We start from the raw sequence: 20,565 nt of genomic DNA on the forward strand, positions 1-20,565 counted from the left end.
CGATGAATCACAGGCATTATAACAAACAGTTGTCACAAGTCAAGTAGCCAATGAGCAGGTGACATTTTTCGAGTCCGTAGAGGATTGACTATCGTACAGGTCATTGGCAACACGCCCTTACGCGCATGGTTAATACCCGCATGAGTAGAGCAGAGGTGCCCACCTCCCCCCCCCCAAACACTATGACTCACCCCCCCCCCCTAAACTAATTATGCCCCCCCCCCCCCCCCCGAATTTTTTTATGCCATTTTCTAAATGATTTACTCAATTATTTTATAATATTATACTTTTTTAGTATTATATTTTATCACATTTTGCATTAATTAAAACTGATTTTCTAATAATAATTTTGGTAATATCAGGTAATATTTCCATCCTGAACCGACAGATGCCAAACTGCGTTTGTTGAGGAAAGTGCGGGGTTGCCAATTTGATTTACAAGATCCCTTTCATTTATCAAAGCACCAGAATCGTATTTTCACATTAGAAGCTATAATTATGTAAATAATATATACATTTTTCTCGTCTTTTAACCACCCCCCCCCCCCCCTAAAAATTTTAATGACGCAGTCTGCGTCGTTACCCCCCCCCCCCCCCCCCCCCTTGTAGGCACCCCTGAGTAGAGTGTAAAGGCGTAAGCATGATACACATCTGGTCCTCATCTAACCGCGCACACTTAGATTTAACTCAGGATAGGGTGAAAAATGTTTACTAATTTTGCAGTCCTAACAGTCACCAACGAAACGCCAGCAAAATAAATAAATAAGGCCACGAATATTGTTCGTGAATGAAGGCGAAGCTGATACTTTGGAAACGTTACCAGCATATATTAAATAATGTTTAACTATTATTTACGTAGCTTACTTCTTAAAACTGCATTCATGTAAACTGATTTTGTGTGAGACTATGTTGAGTGTTTTCTGCTACACTTATTTTTCTGAAAAAAAGTATATTGTGGCTTAATAAACTTGTTAACATTGATGCCTGTCATAAAAAAAATTCAAACGTAATCATACGGATACATGTTGAGTATAGTTTATGAATGGTTCACGCATTGCTGGAAAAAAAAAAGCATGTTTACAATTTTACACATCTTTATGTTGTCGCATCGCGTCCATCGCGTTGTACATACGCAACTCTGAAAAATAAATGTATGGTAAAAAAGCTATAATAAAATAATCTCTTATCTTTCTTTATTCTTTTTTCTAAGCGCTCTAATGGCTTTCGATAATTTTGTTCTTTTGTGTACTATGCTTGGTGGAGGTTTCTTCGGCATTTTATTCCTGAATAAATCTCACGCTTACAACAAAAAACATCTAGCTAAATCACTGTGCTAAATAATAACAGAGAATAACCATTCAATTATACGCCGAGCTAGACCAAACACGTTCTCTTATCTACTGAAAATGAGTACGTTGACCATATCAGTTTCGCGCGAAATCCCGTCTCCCCTTCGTAAACAGCAGACAGCTGAGGCAGGGTGGGAACGAGAGAAAACACTGGCTGCAAACTGTTCGGGAAACTGTCGCAAGGTGTCACTACTGTCCAGCGCGCTCCATAATTTCTCGTATCCGAGCTTGCACGCTGCTCAAACTTCTACAGCTACGTTTTTACTTTAGGTCCGACTGCAATAAGCTAAAGACTAAAATAAAGTCAATCATTCAGCCGACAGATATATTGGCGTTTGAATTACAAATGAAAACGCGAATGTTATTAAATTCGCAAATGAATATCACGCAATTTCGTAGCAGCTCATTTATTAAAATTCAAATTGTAAATACGTTAAATTAATAATGATTACAGATAAAATAATGGTCACAGTCATATCTCCCGTGTCTGAAAATTTATCTGCGAAAGTTTTACCACTGAATTCTTTATAGTTTATTAATAAAGCTTGAATTTAAAAAATTCCCGAAAATCAGCAATAACTTAATTAAAATAAAAAAATTAAAAAAATAATTTTACACCAGAATGGTTCAAATCTTCTCTAGTAGCTGAATCATTAACAAATATATTGTTTTTTTTAATACGATGCTGGTGCACCAATCCCCTTAAAAAGCCTGTCTTAACCTGTTTGATATTATAAGAGATTTTCTCGCACGGTGATTGGATGGTTTATGCACGCTCGGCTCCGGTGGAATGTGACAATGAGTCATGCTTTTTCGTGCATGCAGCCGGCATTCATCTATTTATAAGACATTATCACGTCAAAAAATATGAGCAAGTCTTTCAGTACAGGCCAGTGATCTGAAAACATCCAACCTCGGTAACGAGCAAATTCATGTGTTCTTCATGTTACAAATAAACTTAAGATATAAAACTCTGACACAAAATTTAACGCAGAATCATATATATAAATAAATAAATAAATGATCATGATAAATAAACGAAAAGTATTCATTTTAGAGAAAAAAAAAAAAAACTGTAAAATGTTTTCCCCCTTTTAAAACCTATCAATTGTTTTGTTTAAAAAGATGGTACTATTGGTAGAGGCACTGGAAAATCGTAATAACGATATAGGCGCGAATAAAAGCGACAAAATGGTTTACCGACGAATAAACACTACAATCCCGGTTTTAGAAGTAATTATTAAAATTTCAAGTAATATTAAAATTTCAAGTACAGTCAAACCTCTATCTATCGTTTTTCAGGGGACCAACAAAAAAATTCAGTAGATGCGGACATTCAATAGATGTGGACTTCACTCTAAGAATTTTTAAAAAATATTTCAACCTCAAAATTAGTGTCAGAAATATATCAGTTACTTATCATTAAAGTTAAATCAGTTGAAAAATAAATAAAAATGGAAGTATTTTACTTAATTCAATTTACACTTGCAAAAAAAGCATACGCACAATAAATCTACATGGAAATTAAAGTCTTTATCAATATCCTGAAGTCTGGTTTACTCATGTCATCAAATGTAGAGCTGTACTGAAGAAGCCGATTTTGCCAATATTCAGTTGAATCGGCATTTCTGCCGACTTCCGATACGCTTGTTTTCGGCCGATGATATTGAAAAAACGAGAGAGACTGCCATAACCTAAAAATCCACGATTACCCTTTTCACTTTTCGTAGTAGTACTGCATTTTTTCAGATCACATTATTTCTTCGCAACATGTGCCAAACGTACATATAAAAATTTAACATCCTATTTTTCAATAATGTTCTTTATTTTTAATATGTCATAAATAAATACATTACCATCACAGTAAATATACACCTCGGTTGTTACGGTAACTGTAGTGCAAATGTGGTAGCTATCGTGTTTCCGTAGTAAGTATGGTATCGACAAAGAATCTTTCGTTCTTTTTATGGTAATTATCTTAGGATAACAATTGGGTTTGTACTGTAGTTATGGTACATCATCCAATTTCTTCGTAAGTCGTTGTTCATTTGTCTTTTCTTCATATTTACGTGCTCCATTACTTGGCTGCAGATTTAAGTTGATTTTTACTACTGTATACTATCGTTACTGTTTTTATTACGGTTTCTTTCTAAAAAATGGTTATTTCTGCAAAATCTTTATGGTTAAACGATCATCTATTATAATTTATAGTGACGGGACCACATATTTTGTACGATCAATGCGGACAAAACGATAATTCGGACATCAGTACAAGCGGACTTTTTTAACCTTAGTTGTATGGCAATTTTGCCGGGACCGTAGAAAGTATACGATAAACACGGACAATCGATACACGCGAGTTCGATAGATAGAGGTTTGACTGTAATATTAAAATTTCCAGTCAATTTTAGGTTTACCTCATATTTTTATATAAACCATTTCTTATTATCAACGGCCTAACCTCATACAATAAAGAACATTCTTTATTTTATGCATCTTCTTAAACATGTTTGAAGATTACCTAATAAAAGGTGACAATGGCGAGCCATGTAAACAATCAACACGATCTATGAATCTTGTAAATAACACGAAACACAATTTAAATACGCATAGGCTCGCGCGGAAACTTTGTTAACGGCAAACGTAACGTACAACCCAAACAAATGTATACGATTAAAGAGAGACTTTTATTTACGTGCATGAATATTTTCACGGGAAAGAAAGTGAAAACATTGAAGCGGCCATGTTTGCCAACGTGATATTAACTCAAGCATTCAAATTATTTACTGTTAAATGACAACAACTAAAATATAAAAATGCATTAATTTAAGTTTACAACACACGCAGCTTATATTTGGCAACTACAAAAAAAAATTACGAAACTCTACTTCAGTCAAATTCGTTAGCACTTTAACGGGAAAAAAAAAGATAGCAGCAATGTAGCTCTATGCTTTTGTCGCTCATTTGTTGAACGTACCTAGTTTTTTTCCTAATTTCTCAACCCGAAAAACAAAGGGTATTCTGTGAAACTAAAATATTGCACTGCTATTAACAATAAAATTAAGGTTATTAACCAGTGTTGTTGCTGAACGGTTTTTTTTAGCAAATATAATTTGTCACAGATCGAAGAACCAGCATGACTGAAAAGACTGTTGAAACATGCTCAATGCTGTCTTTTAATTTTTGTTAGTGGCATATGTGTATGGTAAAGTTACATTTTATTTAAGAACTCTGTGAAAATTATTTTTGATATTCGGCTTTGTGAAAGTGATTTTTGACACTTATGTTTGTTACTTGAACAACATTGACTGTTTTTTGCATTGATATTTTAACATCTCAGTTGCAAATTCTTAGTTTCAGTGTTAATTGATGTAGGTACTTACAAATGTGATATTTAAACTTTTATGTTACGTGTTATTAACGGGCAAATTTATATTATATGGACAGCTATACTATCGTGAATTGTGTATATGGAAAATTTTCAAAACCGTTTTGAAAATATGGAATAATCAAATAATGAATAATAGAAACACATAAGAATTTTCTAGTATATTAAAATTAAAGCTATATAAATGCTATATGGCAAAATATAAATGCTACGAACAGCCATTATAAACGCTATTTTCCAGTGCCTCTAACTATTGGTTTCTCAGGGCTAGCCAAACAACAGGAGTTAACGAATGCGTCATTAAGTAAATGCCTCAACACCGAACTTGTGACATTTACCCCTAAACCAGAATTATTATCACGGGCATTTTTGAGATTATATGTCTTTAGGTGCGTTGAGGGTGGGATTTCAGTATGCACCAGAAATGAAATAAAATAAGAGTGCATTACACGATGGAAATTCAACAGGTTGAAAGTCCAAAGCCCATTCATGCAGAAACTGCTATAGCCACAGGCCCAAGTCCTCAAGACGGTGGACCCAAGTGTAGCAACATACACCCGTAAATATTAATGTTTGCAAACATTAAGGGATGTACTTAGTGTACTGAGGTGCCAATGTAAACTTCATGTTAGTGAAACTATCATGGAATACATTTTGTTAAGTTGAATATTCATAACAAGATATAATCACAACTTAAATAATACATATAATTTATTAGCCACAAAAATTATGTTGGAACCAATGTGGTGTCAAAGATATTTGATATTTTGTTGGTTCTCTGAAGCATTACGAATGTGGCACTATTTTTTTAAAGTTTTTTTTTCATACTAAAAGTTGCAGTCCTGTTAACCTGAAACATTCTAAAAGAAACATTATAATGTACATACGTATGTATGTAAATAATTGTATTTGCTTAAATGACAGTCATCAGTCTGTAAATACTTTTTAAAAACAAACCTTAACCTCATTAAGCTGATTCAACATGGCATTGAGTATATGTATCTAGGCTAAACATTTCTTACATCTCTACAGCATGATGACGCTGCACTTCAATGTTAACAAAGGATTGTCAAAATTGTAATGCATAGTTTTTAAGTTGTAACTATTTATTTTTATGCCTATAAATTATAACATAAAAAAATTAAAGGATAATTGTACTGTTATTAAGGGGCCCGCCTCGTCAGGGTGTATGTGTAGAGACCCCGAAAAATGGTGAAGCGCGAAATTCACGAAATAACGCGAAAATTTGATACTTTAAACAAATTTTGTGACTTTCCTTTGATTTTGACATAGTCGCGAAATTCACGAATTTTCGCGCGAAGTTCACGAATTTTCGCACGAAAGTCACGCTTTTTCGCACAAAATAATGTCCTTATGTCGTAAGTTCTATTTATTTACGCCATCATAAACATAGGCGTGAAATAAACATAGATTGAAAGACTAGTGCCGTGATATTATCTTCGTTTTGACACGTTACTGAAATCCACGTATTTTTATTACTCTGTTTACAAGCAGTAAATATTGCCATCGCAAATGAAAACAAAATGTAAAAATTGTCAACAATCAATATGTGCGCACTACCAATATAACAAATTGACTCCACAGTTTTCGTGTTTTGAATAATGGTCGTTTCTGCCGCAAGGCGCACTGGTATCGATTTTTCTAACCTAATTTAATCGCATCGAGCTAAGATGGCAGTCATTTTTGCGTGCACATTTCTATGAGTGTTTACAACTACCGTCCACATTTTGTAAGTTTTGTGATACAATTGAATTTGTGGCTAAGATGCCGAAAACTTCGACAATGTTTGATCGCGAAAGAGAGATAATATTGGATGATTTTATATTTTTGATCAGCGGGACAAAATTATGATGTGCAAGTTCTGCAACGTGCGGGTTGATTGTACACGCAGACACGTGCAAAAATCATGTGGCAAATTAACACACACAAAACAAAACAGACAATTATTTTGTCAAGCATTCTACCGTGTCTAAACAAATCTCGATAGGCGACAGCGTGAATAAAGCAAACAAGCTTGAAAGTGCAGAAAACAAGAATTTTTTTTCTGATTTTGTTAATATGATGCTGTAAGTTAACATTCCTTTGGAAAAAGCTGATCATCCAGCTATGAGGGAATGGTGTAACACCCATGTTGAAGGTTAGCCTTATTTATTTAGAAATGTTTTCCCCCTCTAATAAAAGTTCATAAGCATATGTAGACCTACAATATTATCGATTAACTTACCTTTACTTCAAATAAATACAGTCAAACCTCTATCTATCGTTTTTCAGGGGACCAACAAAAAAATTCAGTAGATGCGGACATTCAATAGATGTGGACTTCACTCTAAGAATTTTTAAAAAATATTTCAACCTCAAAATTAGTGTCAGAAATATATCAGTTACTTATCATTAAAGTTAAATCAGTTGAAAAATAAATAAAAATGGAAGTATTTTACTCAATTCAATTTACACTTGCAAAAAAAGCATACGCACAATAAATCTACATGGAAATTAAAGTCTTTATCAATATCCTGAAGTCTGGTTTACTCATGTCATCAAATGTAGAGCTGTACTGAAGAAGCCGATTTTGCCAATATTCAGTTGAATCGGCATTTCTGCCGACTTCCGATACGCTTGTTTTCGGCCGATGATATTGAAAAACGAGAGAGACTGCCATAACCTAAAAATCCACGATTACCCTTTTCACTTTTCGTAGTAGTACTGCATTTTTTCAGATCGCATTATTTCTTCGCAACATGTGCCAAACGTACATATAAAAATTTAACATCCTATTTTTCAATAATGTTCTTTATTTTTAATATGTCATAAATAAATACATTACCGTCACGGTAAATATACACCTCGGTTGTTACGGTAACTGTAGTGCAAATGTGGTAGCTATCGTGTTTCCGTAGTAAGTATGGTATCGACAAAGAATCTTTCGTTCTTTTTATGGTAATTATCTTAGGATAACAATTGGGTTTGTACTGTAGTTATGGTACATCATCCAATTTCTTCGTAAGTCGTTGTTCATTTGTCTTTTCTTCATATTTACGTGCTCCATTACTTGGCTGCAGATTTAAGTTGATTTTTACTACTGTATACTATCGTTACTGTTTTTATTACGGTTTCTTTCTAAGAAATGGTTATTTCTGCAAAATCTTTATGGTTAAACGATCATCTATTATAATTTATAGTGACGGGACCACATATTTTGTACGATCAATGCGGACAAAACGATAATTCGGACATCAGTACAAGCGGACTTTTTTAACCTTAGTTGTATGGCAATTTTGCCGGGACCGTAGAAAGTATACGATAAACACGGACAATCGATACACGCGAGTTCGATAGATAGAGGTTTGACTGTATGCAAGTACCTCAGATTAACAAACACATAAATAGGATGGATTGCATTGTGAAATGGTGAGCACACCACAATATATTTTTGACTGATTGATTGATGGTTTGACTCTGTAATCCAGCAGTACCTAATCTAGAAAAGGTTAGGTTAGGTTTGGCTAAGAATTGTTTTGAATAAATTAGCCCATTAATATTTTTCAGCGATAACCTTATAAATGCTACCTATTTATAAGTATATTGTAAGTTATGTATACATTTTAGGTGCAGGGGATTTGCCATCATCAGCCAACACTCTTAGTGAAACTTTTGTCCCAAAAATTGGCCAGGCAAATAAGGAAGCAGTAAGGCTATGAGGTTTTTTTTACACCGCAATGGTATAATTTTTTCACAATTTTTTGGGGTCTCTACTGATTGCTTATTTTTACACAGATTTTTTGCACCGCTTGCTAATTTTTACACCGGTTTTTTGCACCGCTTTTGTCATTTTTTTACACCGAAATGAGCCAGTTTTATTTACCATTTTCTGGGGTCCCTATGTATGTGTGTTAGTGAGGCGGGATGATAAGCGCGACGCTAGCTGGTATTTCTGGCACGGTATAGCCTCTAAGCACAAGGCTCTGAACTGGCGTGCAGTCTTCCTGTCGTCACAAGATATCTGTGAAATTTGAGCGGCGACCGTAACATTATATTGCGGATAAATGAATATAAAGGTGTAATGCAAGTCCCTTAAGTGCTTTCAAGAATCTGCACTGATTGTTTTATGCCTTAAAATTACTCTGAGAACATGCGTTTTAGCCATTTTAACACTTCTAAAAGTACATTTTAAACTTAATCCGAAATCAAAAGTACTTTTCGGCCCTCAGCGAACTCTTAAATGCTTTTCGTGAACAGACTTCACTCGGATATATTGAGTAGTTTTGAAATTTCGTTGTTTTTCCTGAAGCTCTGCACACAGTATGTGTGCCCGGGTAGGCGGAGCCCTTAAGTTAAGTTAGGCACACCAATATGCTTAGTACATCCCCTGATGTTTACGAAAGTTAACATAAACGGATGAATCAAGCAGGTCTGCCATATTTACAATATTTCTGAGACTTCCGCAGATGTCAGCACCGTGTTTTGGGGGACACATTTCCGCTCCAATCACGAAATTACTCCTACCAAATGTTGTATACCAGAACTGAGACCACAAAAGACAACTTCAAACTGAGAATGCATGAAGCCTGCAGGTCAGCAGTAACCCCTGCGGGGATTGAGTCCACAGCATCGAGCAGTCTGGAAGCGGAGTATCTCTCCTGCAGTGTGGAAGCAATAAGAAAGGTCATCCCTTAACTGCACAAAATAATCGGTGTTTGGGTATCAAGTATCTAGCAGCAGTACGACATAAAAAAAATCCTAGTTATTGAACCCAGCTACCATATAACCTAATTTCATTGGCTGTAGGGTATTATGTATGCACAGATTATGAAATAGCACTTAAACACTATACAACCTAAGAAACAAAAATTAAAAGCAATCATATTCTCTTTTAAGATAATTTTTAATGCAGTGAAAGAGAGAAATAAAGATTAGTGTGTATGTAGGGATATGCATAGGGAGGGTGAGATATATTGAGATAGAGAGGGAGAGAGAAAGACATACAGAAGAGGAAAATATAGAAAGAGGGATGGATATGTGTACATAAATAGAAATAGATATGATCCAACTTAATGCATTATGAATGAACAAATGAATCAGGTCATTAATGTCTCGTTAAGGGGCTCGCCTCGTCAGGGGCATGTGTGCGTTAGTCAGGCAGGATGATAAGTGCGACGCTCGTTGGTATTTCTAGCGCGGTATAGCCTCTAAGCGCAAGGCTCTGAACTGGCGTGCATTCTTCTCGTCACCACAGGATAACTGTGAAATTTGAGCAGCGACCGTAACATCATAAGGTTGAGGAATGAAGATAAAGGTGTAATGCAAGTCCCTTAAGTGCTTTCAAGAATTTGTACTGGTTGTTTTACACCTAAAAACTACTCTTCTAAAAATACAGTTTAAAAACGTAATCCGAGATCAAAAATACTTTTCGGCCCTCAGCAAACTCTTGAATGCTTTTTGTAAGCAGACCCCACTAGGATATCTTGGGTAGTTTTGAAATAGTTTTTTTTCCCCTGAAGCTCTGCGCACCGTGTGTGTGCCCGGGTGGGCACACATATAATATCTGGGTCATTAGAGATGGTGTGAAGACCTTACCAACTCACAACAACATCCCCGGGTTGAGAGTGAGAGAGAGAGAGAGGGGGGGAGAGAGAGGGGGGAGAGGGTATGAGAGGGGGGAGGAGGGGGATAGTGAGAGAGGGGGGAGAGGGAGAGAGAGGGGGAGAGGGAGAGAGAGAGGGATATAGGGGGAGAGGGAGAGAGGGGAGAGAGATGGAGGGAGAGGGGGAGAGAGATGGAGGGAGAGGGGGAGAGAGATGGAGGGAGAGTGAGAGAGGGGGAGGAGGGGGAGAGTGAGAGAGGGGGGAGAGGGAGAGAGTGAGAGGGGGGAGAGGGAGAGAGAGAGGGGGAGAGAGATGGAGGGAGAGTGAGAGAGGAGGGAGAGTGAGAGAGGGGGAGGAGGGGGAGAGTGAGAGAGGGGGGAGAGGGAGAGAGTGAGAGGGGGGAGAGGGAGAGAGAGAGGGGGAGAGAGAGAGAGGGAGAGGGGGAGAGAGAGAGAACTACCTGTAGAGGAAGCGCTCGTCCTCGGGAATGCTCCACTCCTCCATGCTGAGGTAGCTGCTGGTGTTGACCCGCAGGGCCCTGGCGCCCGACGCCACGTACGTCTTCTTGCGGTCGAACGGGTGGACGGGCACGTCCTCCCTGTTCACCTTCTTCGGGTTCTTGAACACGAACCTGTCCAGGAACCGGGCCACCGTGAAGTCCAGAAGAGGGTCGCCCGAGTAGCTGGTCAGCTTCCCTGCAAGCCACGCGCCGACGCTGCTTCACGGCGACTGGAGACAACTCTAGAAAGTCTCTCAGTACAACACCAAAATAATACATTGACAGATAGAGATGGGTGGTATGAATAAAAAACTGATACCAATCCAATTACTGAAGCATAAACATACCCGATAACCAAAACAAAACAGATTCAATACTTTTTGTAAATTATCACAATTCAAGTCTCCAAAAATTCAATGTGTTTAAGTAATAAGTCGGTACCTTAATACAATTATTTATTATAAGGAGATTTTGTAGATGAAAAAAAAGTATTTTACTGCATAAAATGATTGACAGCATGATACACATTATGGCTTCGACTAATTAACGAACACAACATTCAAGCAGAGTCTTTAATTACAGGAAAATTTGAGTAAAAGATGCCTACGTAACTATAAAAACGTAAATAGAAAATATGGGTAAAAGCTGAATGGATGAGTTGCATTTTTTCCTTCTTGATATGTATCAGCTTCATAAGCATTGGTTGGAAACAATTAAAATGAAAATGTAAAAAATTCGGAATATCTGCGACGATTATGCGATAAAACAGGGTAAATCATCTCTAAACACGAAAAGGTTCCAGAAGAAAACAGGAAATATGTATTTCTATGATATAGAACATTTTGTTCAACAGAGCATAATTCAAACTCAAAAACAAATTGAAATAACAGACATTTTAAAAATAAATAAACTCAAGTTAGGCAGAAACACCAATATTTAAACCGACGTCAGATGTTCACCAAATGATAATTTTGTTATCGTATAATAATGCTATATTTTGCTTTATTTTATGATTTTTCTCTTTGAAATGATGATAAGTATGTATTTTTCAGTACTAAGTACAAAAACTTGAGGTCCCTGCAGATTCTCGGTAATGAGATTCTACTGTACTCAGTACTGGCGTATCATGATATCGGCACACCCAGGGCTGTAGGGAGATTTCCGTCCGATAATCAGGATGAACACCAGGGGCATAGCCAGGCGGGGAGGGTGGGGGGGGAGGGAAGGTTTAGGGGTTCAAACACCCCCTCCTTCTAGCACCAAATCTTTAATTAATTTCTTATTCATCACTCAAACAACAAACAAATTTCATATTAAAATTAATAAAATTTTTACCATAACAATATTTAAATTTAAGAACCAAAAACTGCTATTAAAACACTATTTTACACCTTAAAATCCTAATTTTCCCAGGGGGAGGACCCCCGGACCCCCCGCTTTAATACGGGGGAGGGCCATGCTTCTTAACACCCCCCATACACAAATCCTGGCTACGCCACTGGTGAACACGAGCATGAAATGGGGCCTCGGGAATCCAGCCCACCCTCGATGATGTTGGAGGCGAAGAGGGCGACGGTGGGGTGGAAGTGGCGGGACAGCGCCAGCAGCTCCAGGTACGCAGAGTGCTCGGCCCCCGCGAACGAGGGGTTCCTCTGCAGGGGGCAGTACCGCGAGCCGCGCGCCCGCATGTTGTCGCTGTGCTGCCAGGTCGCGGCGTTCTTCGCCTCGGCCTCCGCGCTCTTCGCCTCCGTCTCGGCGTCCGCGCCGGCTCCCTGCTCGTCCTTTCCCGCCCTGGGACCTTCCTGGGGACAAGCGTACTGCTTACTCCACGAAAACTTACTGCTTACTCCACGAAAACGTACTGCTTACTCCACGAAAACGTACTGCTTACTCCACGAAAACGTACTGCTTACTCCACGAAAACTTACTGCTTACTCCACGAAAACGTACTGCTTACTCCACGAAAACATACTGATTACTCCACGAAAACATACTGATTACTCCATGAAAACTTACTGCTTACTCCATGAAAACTTACTGCTTACTCCATGAAAACGTACTGCTTACTCCATGAAAACGTACTGTTTACTCCACAAAAATGTACTGCTTACTCCATGAAAACTTACTGCTTACTCCATGAAAACTTACTGCTTACTCCATGAAAACGTACTGCTTACTCCATGAAAATTTACTGCTTACTCCATGAAAACTTGTTGTTTACTCCATGAAAACGTACTGCTTACTCAATGAAAACGTACTGCTTACTCCATGAAAACTCTCAAAGTTCCTCTTAACACTCCGAAAAAAACCTTGTGAGAGAGACCAATCACATAAAATTTACATGTTTATAGGTACAGCCAAGATTTTATGGTGTTATAAAAAAAAAAAATTTCATCATTAAAAATAGTTGATTTCGACTTTTATCGCCATTACAACTTTTAACACACTTCAAATGCGTACAATACTGCTATTGTATTGAAGAGAGTCAGTTAAACAAAAATCTACGACTAAAACATTCAATATGCAATTTTAAAAGCCCAGTTATGTTTCTCTATAGGCCTTTACAAATGAATGCACGGTTTCAACTGCTGAAATTTACATTACTTTAAAAAATAACCATAGATATTAAAATTAACTGTTTCCTTTCGTTTAGTACATTTAATGTTTTTATATGAAAACCTTGACTAAATATTTATGAAATGAATTGTACATTTTAATAGCTACAATGAGGTAATGAGGTAACCGGAGTGAATTCCGCTGCATTTCGGTGTTATGCTGTGTATTGACTTTCATTTTGGATTTTGCAGTTTATTGAATTAATTTCGCAGTTATTTCTGTTTCATCGCTATTCGTCACATAGATAATCTTGCCTCTAGTTGTAGGTCAAAGGCCATATTATTATTTAAACTTATTTAGCAGGAAAACTTAATTGGGGCCCTGCCGATAGAAACAAAGTTGTTTTAACACAAATCTGGGCTGATTATAATTCTCGCGAAAAATACACGGCCTTCGGTAATTGCCGACTCGCTCCACACCTCCAGCTTGACGTCGTAGTAGTGCTCTTCGCCGTCGTCGTCACAGTCGTCCACGAAGCTGGCCTTGCAGGTCAGCGCCAGCAGGTCACTGCGTCGGTACACCAGCTGGGAGGCCATGTACAGGATGCCGCAGGCGAGCGGCACCGGTGAGTACGTACACACCTAGAAGCGAACGTTCTCTCGTCAGACATCACCCGACAGTTTTTTTTTTTAAAAAGTTAACATGTTACGGCGATCGCTAGCTCAAGTGACGTAATTCGCTTGCCGCTAAGAACTGTAGCAGCTTTTACGAGAACGATACTGGCGTAGAAACACACGGTAGTCGCTGTCACAAAGCGAATATTCTGTGACGGTATCAAGCTTGTGATCAGGATTAGTAAAGCGTCATCAATCAAAAGCGCGAATTGACTGTGTCACACGTTCTGCCCCCACCACTCTCGTCAGCTATTGAAACGAAATGTGCTGTGCGTAGCTGAGAAGAAAAAAAAATAGGACATTAATTCTTTTGTTGCCAATGAATAATAAAAAAAAAAGTGGTTGAGTGCTGCATTTTTGCCTTGTTTGGCCGCAATTTAAAAAAAAAAAAAGGGGGGGGGGGGGAAGGTTGTCTGTAAAGTCGGTTTACGGACGATAATTTTACGTGATAACGTCATAACAAGAAAACATTGATGAAATATTGCATACTTTTTAATTTTCAAATATTATTTACAGTTTTTGCAAATTTAATTTAAATAATTTGTTTAAATATAATCACGAACAATTAGTTAAAAAGCCCGCCTTAAACTGTTTTGATATTATAGAAGATTTTCTCGCACGGTGGTTGGCCGGTTCTTGCACGCTCGGCTCATGCAGAACGTGACAATTTTTCGTGCGTGCAGCCGGCGTTCATAGATTCATAAGACGTTATCACGTCAAAAAATGAAACAACCAGAAGGATTGCAATCCCAAAAGATCGTACAATCAAACACAGTTTTTTCCAGAGTTGGAAAATTGAAGACCTTGTGTAATTCATATCTGATGACTCCAAAAATGAATTGGGAAATTAAGTCATTTAAATATTGTGAGTAAAGAAAATAAATGTAATACAAAACTTGAAGGCAAAGAAAATAGGTAGTGTTTTAAAAAAATTTTTGTTTCAGAAATTTCACGGAAAATTGTGAGATGGTCTTTTTCTATTATAAACTCGCCTACTCACAAGGATAAAAGACATTTAATTAAATAAAAAATGGTATGTTATAATAGCTGCAGTAGAACCATTTCACACTGAAATAGGTATCTTAAACGTTTCTCTATTTTACATGATTAACTAAGCTCATTTAATTACTAATTTGGGAAAACAGAAGAATTTTTTTTTTCTGAAATAGATTTGATTACACATAATTTTGCAGCTCACAAAAATTCCCTGGATCAAAAGGTAGAATAGCACGTTCTGGAAATTAAAGCGATTAGGAACTATGATGAAAGGTTGGTTGGTTAGATTAGGATACATTAGCTGCATAAAATCCAGGGATGGGCCAGACCAATCCGTAAATACCACCATATTTTTAGTATTCAAAGGATTCAGTATTTGAGGAAAAAAGATTTGAAGAAAAATATTAGAGGAAATAAAGAAAATCAAAAAAAATAAACACTGATAACGTGATAACCATTTAAGTTACTAGGTCCATTTTTTTCTTTATACTTATCCTGTTACCAATCCCCAGGATGATATACTTTTAACATGATTATATAAATAAAATTGCACCATGTTTATTCTGGAAAGTTAGTTTGTGAAACAGCCATTTTAAGGGTACAACACTATAGTTAATATTTTTAATTTATTGTACATTATTATTGTTATTGTTATTATCATATCATCATCATTATTATTGACCCTGGGCACCTAGATTCAGATTCAACACAATTAGGATTTTACACATTACTAATAAAAATACATTTGTTATCTTTCCAACTTAAAAATATTTTAACAAAAATTATGTATAATTATGGCAGCTGACTTAACCATAAGCTATATTTCACGTTAGTATTATTTGTCTAATTTTCCAGGAGAATAATTTGGTATTTGTATTCAAACAAACAAACAAACAAAAAATTTATCTATTCACGCAAACCTAAAAAATAATAATAAAAGAATAATCTTTATTCTAATAATAAAAAAAACTGTTACAATATACTAAATATATTGTACCATAGTGCATTGTTCAGGAAAACTAATCCAATTTGTTTTATTGTGGATCTCATAATGAATCAATTTTAAACCATGAATGTTCACAAACTTATTTTTATTGTTCTGAATGCATCTGTTTTAGACCAATTTATTAAAAAAATTATTTCACAGCAAAAATTCAGCATATAAATATTACCCTTAATTTGGTGGAGTTAAGTATTACAAAACAGCTTATTAGAAAAAAAAAATGTTTTAAGATGAAATTTTACTAAAACTTTAATAATACAATCTTGTCTCTACTTAAGGGATGACGACACTGCATTGCTATCTTCGCTGACCTGCAGCAGCCGCTTCACGAACGCCCTGATCCGCCCGGCGTGGGTGTCCCTGCGGAGCGAGCGGAAGACGAGGCTCAGGAACATGGCCTGGTGGCAGGACGTCATCAGGCCCGGGTCCACCATCTTCCTGTACAGCGCACTGTAGAACCTGCAACGCACATTTCCCTCACCAGCGTTAACGCTACTCCTGCAACTCGGACAAGGTTTTGCTGTTAACGATCACACAACTATCATTCTGTAAGCATGGTAGCGGTGTACCAATGTTGTTGTTGTTATAACAATAACCCATTAACTAACCATCACCACAGAAAAAAATGATCTCAATGGCTGAGACTGTCAAATAATCATACTGCATCATACCCTCGATCGCAAATCTTGGCACAATTAAATATGTACAGTAAGCAGTTAAGCACACAGTTAGTATCCACATAGTTGTAATCAAGCATATTTGTAATCTTAAGCCTGCTGAAATACAAAAATTTGTTTACTCAAATCATTTGAAAAGAAATTCATGACTGTCTGTGAGTCAGAAACTCCATGAACAATATTTAACTCGCGTTAAAAGCTATTTCCCTCTGTTTGATAGCATCTGGTGATTTTCTGCGCATTCCTAAGTTGCTCCTGGGTCTCTAGTCATGAGCCACATGACTGTCTGAGGGATTGCTCCCCTTTAATTTGTTAACCCAGTCCACTTAGCTGTTAGGCCCTGCCGGCCTGGGGCCCCCACGGATACGCCGTATATGCGTAACAGGAGAGGTGTTAGAGATCCAGCTTTGTCCAGAGGCCGAGGCTACCCATCCCAGTATAGCCACCACCTTCACCCCCCGCCTCACTCAGCCAACCAGACAGTTGGCTGCGTCCTTAGCTCTTAGACGTTATCAGCACTGCTGGCGCGTACCCCGATCCACCACTTCACACTGGGACCCCTCAAAACACCCAGGGAACCCGTGGTCCGGTGAAGGACGTATCCAACCTCTGCTAGCTGTCCAGGCTAGTACCGGAGCTGTGTCGTCACTCACCATGTCAACTCTTCAAAGGGCTAGGATCGGAGCACCACTACCAAGTACGAGTCCTACCCAATCAGAATCCAGGGCCTAGAGGAAACCTTAGCGGGACACTATTCAATCTTTCATGGATCCTTCTTGTACTGCTACCAACTTGGCGTCGATTCAGCAGCCTTGAGCCCACAGAGGAGTGCAGAGATGAGACCGAGGAGGAAGACGCGGGCCTCACCTGTCGGACATGGAGTTGGCGTGGTCGCACACGTGGTACAGCAGGCAGAGCGTGTGCAGCGCGACGTTGAAGCCGGCCATGTGGACCACCTTGTACATGGTCTGAACGTGCTCGGTGATCTGCCGCATCTCCGCCTTGGCAAACGGGTAGGCGCGGTTCACGCCCATGAGCAGCGCGCTCATCATGCGAGAGTCCACCTCCCCCTGCAACCAACCCGGCAGCGTGCCGCGGCTTCAAATCCACCAGTTTGGATGGGAGAAAATTAGTATACGACCTATCGCAGTTCACGTTCGGATCAGCGCACGGGAGTGTTCCGAAGCAACTCCGCACTCCACAGCCGTCACCAACCTTCTTGATGCAAGCCTTGAAGAAGGAGAAGTAGAGCGAGATCAGGTTCCTGGCGACCACCGCGTCGTGATCGGTGAACACGAACTGGCTGAGGAAGCAGATGCAGTAGTACTGGGCTCGATCACCCATGTTCGGTCTGCAATCAATCAAACGACAACTCATTCACGTACGTGGAGCGCAAAGGTTTCAGACACTACATTTGTCACGCAATGAAACTTTTTTTTAACATGTACCAGAAAAATTGTGGTTTGTAAAGTAAAACCCATAACAAGAATTGCAGAAATTTATTTTCCTGTAGTATTTCATAAGGAGCATCATTCAATAATATTCATTTTTTAGTTTCTAAGGAAATGTAATTAAAACATGTCATGTTGGTTTCAATCATTTTTGATAACTATAATAATAATGTCAGTACACACTTTAATATGGTCTTAGAATAATCAAGAAATAGAATTAAAAAAATTATATCATAAAATTTTTGTGTCCTTGAAAAATGTTTCAATGTTATTAATTTAAAAACATGTTAATAAAAGAGATGTACAATCAAACAACGTAATCATGCTGGCCACTTACAGTCACCAACAATATTCCCTGATTTCCCTGATTAAAAATTCAAAATTTCCCTGATATTTACAATTACAAAAAAAAAAAAAAAAACATACTTTTGATGAAAGAATATAATATTATAGAAAGAGACTACTCACATTTAAGCACCCTGCTGTATTTTCTTCATTATATACATACGGAAGTTCGATAAATAACATAATACATTTTAAATATGTCACTTTACATTATAGCGCCATTGTCAATGACCTGCAGTCTGTGTTTTGTTTTATGACTAGAGACCGGAAAAATTCTCGAATTACCTTCGCGATAGGCTGCCTCTGCTATTGGCTCACTACTCACCTGGATGACTCTGGGCCAATGAGAAACACCCGACCAAAGCTTATCGAATCTCAGGCTGCTACGTTGGTACGTCTCACAAGACAGCAGCCAATGAGTGGGTGGCATTTGACCGAGAGTACGCAGAACTATGGAGTTCAGCCTATAGGTCATTTTTCCTGTCCCTAGTAATGGGGTATTTCAGTGGCGAGCGCTCAAACATTTTTTCACACAACTTTAGATAACTGTTCTTACATTCATTTTTGAAGTGTCACATTTCTAGTTGTGAAATATTCTTAGTTTTAGTACTCTCAAAAAGGGATAACAGTACAGTGCAAATTTTACCTTGTGTTTGATTTAAACATGAAACAACTAATGGATAAATCTTCACTCCATTACAATCAGTACTCCCATCTGTAGCTAAAGCAAATGGCCCACTTACTAAAGATTCAACAGTTTCAATTTAGTTTCACCAGCCATATACTCCACTAAGGTAGATGATTTTGTTCTCGCACAGCTGTATTTCTGTGCAATTTTTGAGTCCGGAAACATAGCTCTATACAAATTACCCGAATGATCGGCTACTGCTATCGGTAAATTGTGTTCTACCAAAAAAACTTGTAAACAATAACTCTGCGTTTGTTAATTCCTTTCCTTCAGATGTAGCGAAAAACGACGATATAGATTTATTTCTCGTCACGGCTTTAAAATGTTCTGCATGTTTCTTTGATTCAATATGCCGTCTACAGTCATCCCTTCCACCATGCGCAATCGAAAAGTCACACGTGCATACATTACAAAACGCGTGGCGTTCCAAAACATTTGAAGATGACAAGCATGGCCATTCTTTTGAATAGTTTGGTTGAAAGTTCTGAAGAATAAAGTTTTTTTTTTTGCCCCAGATACACATTGTTGTCACACGCTTCATTTCTACAACCGGCACTGAAGAACACAACACTTACTATCGAACAACATAAAAAGGTTTCACGTCTGTAGACACAACAAAAACACTTTGATGAAAAAAATTGCTTTCAAGAAAGCAATTAACACAACACAGTTTAGCCAAAGTACCGTACAAAAATCATTGTGATGTAAGTAGCTAACAAACGAAATGTCCGAGAATATGTACTAGTTGTATCGTACAACGGGCGTAATACCGTACCATTTCTATTACAAAACACAAGAATTAATCTACTTATTTCGACAGTACATGCGCACATTTATTAGTTCCGTTATCTGCGCAACCACGTGATGTATTCGAACTGCGTTCACAAAACACGCACACCAGAAACGGAATTTTTTTACGTTGCCCAGCAGCACAAAGCCTCGTTTCCGTAATAAACCAGCGATGTTCCGTAATTCCGTGTTAAATCCGTAATAATTACGGAAAATCCGTAATGGTTGACAGCTCTGCGGAAATATACATGACACAAAAAATTCCCGGTTATTAAATAATTCCCTGACATTTCCCTGATAATTCCCGATCAACGTGATTTCCCTGATAAATCCCGGTTTTCCCGGTGAGTGGCCACCCTGGTAATATTAATTTTTTCCCCAAAATGTTCAGTTCACACATTCTGGTACAAAATTATACCTAAATAAATTACATCCAATGAATTGCCCATACTAAAATATTAAATCTTTGTAGTTTGGGTTGATTTTTGTCAAACTGCTGATTGTTTTCATGTTTTAAATTGTATTTCGGTACTAGGTACATGGTGTA

General features: G+C 37.8%; 1 protein-coding gene across 2 annotated transcripts in view; it reads right to left on the bottom strand.

Annotated features, from left to right (window-relative positions):
- Positions 1-20,565, bottom strand: part of LOC134538861 (CCAAT/enhancer-binding protein zeta) — a 59,210-nt gene that overhangs the window by 12,143 nt on the left and 26,502 nt on the right. For both annotated transcript variants that reach the window (XM_063380428.1, XM_063380429.1), the window contains exons 7-12: positions 17,961-18,096; positions 17,613-17,815; positions 16,380-16,527; positions 13,875-14,036; positions 12,383-12,641; positions 10,801-11,035 (exon numbers count right to left, since the gene is read on the bottom strand). In XM_063380428.1, coding sequence (XP_063236498.1) covers positions 10,801-11,035; positions 12,383-12,641; positions 13,875-14,036; positions 16,380-16,527; positions 17,613-17,815; positions 17,961-18,096 — 1,143 coding nt within the window. The remainder of the gene's footprint in view (positions 1-10,800; positions 11,036-12,382; positions 12,642-13,874; positions 14,037-16,379; positions 16,528-17,612; positions 17,816-17,960; positions 18,097-20,565) is intronic.

Source organism: Bacillus rossius, chromosome 14, assembly GCF_032445375.1.
Source record: "Bacillus rossius redtenbacheri isolate Brsri chromosome 14, Brsri_v3, whole genome shotgun sequence".
Lineage (NCBI taxonomy): Eukaryota > Metazoa > Arthropoda > Insecta > Phasmatodea > Bacillidae > Bacillus > Bacillus rossius.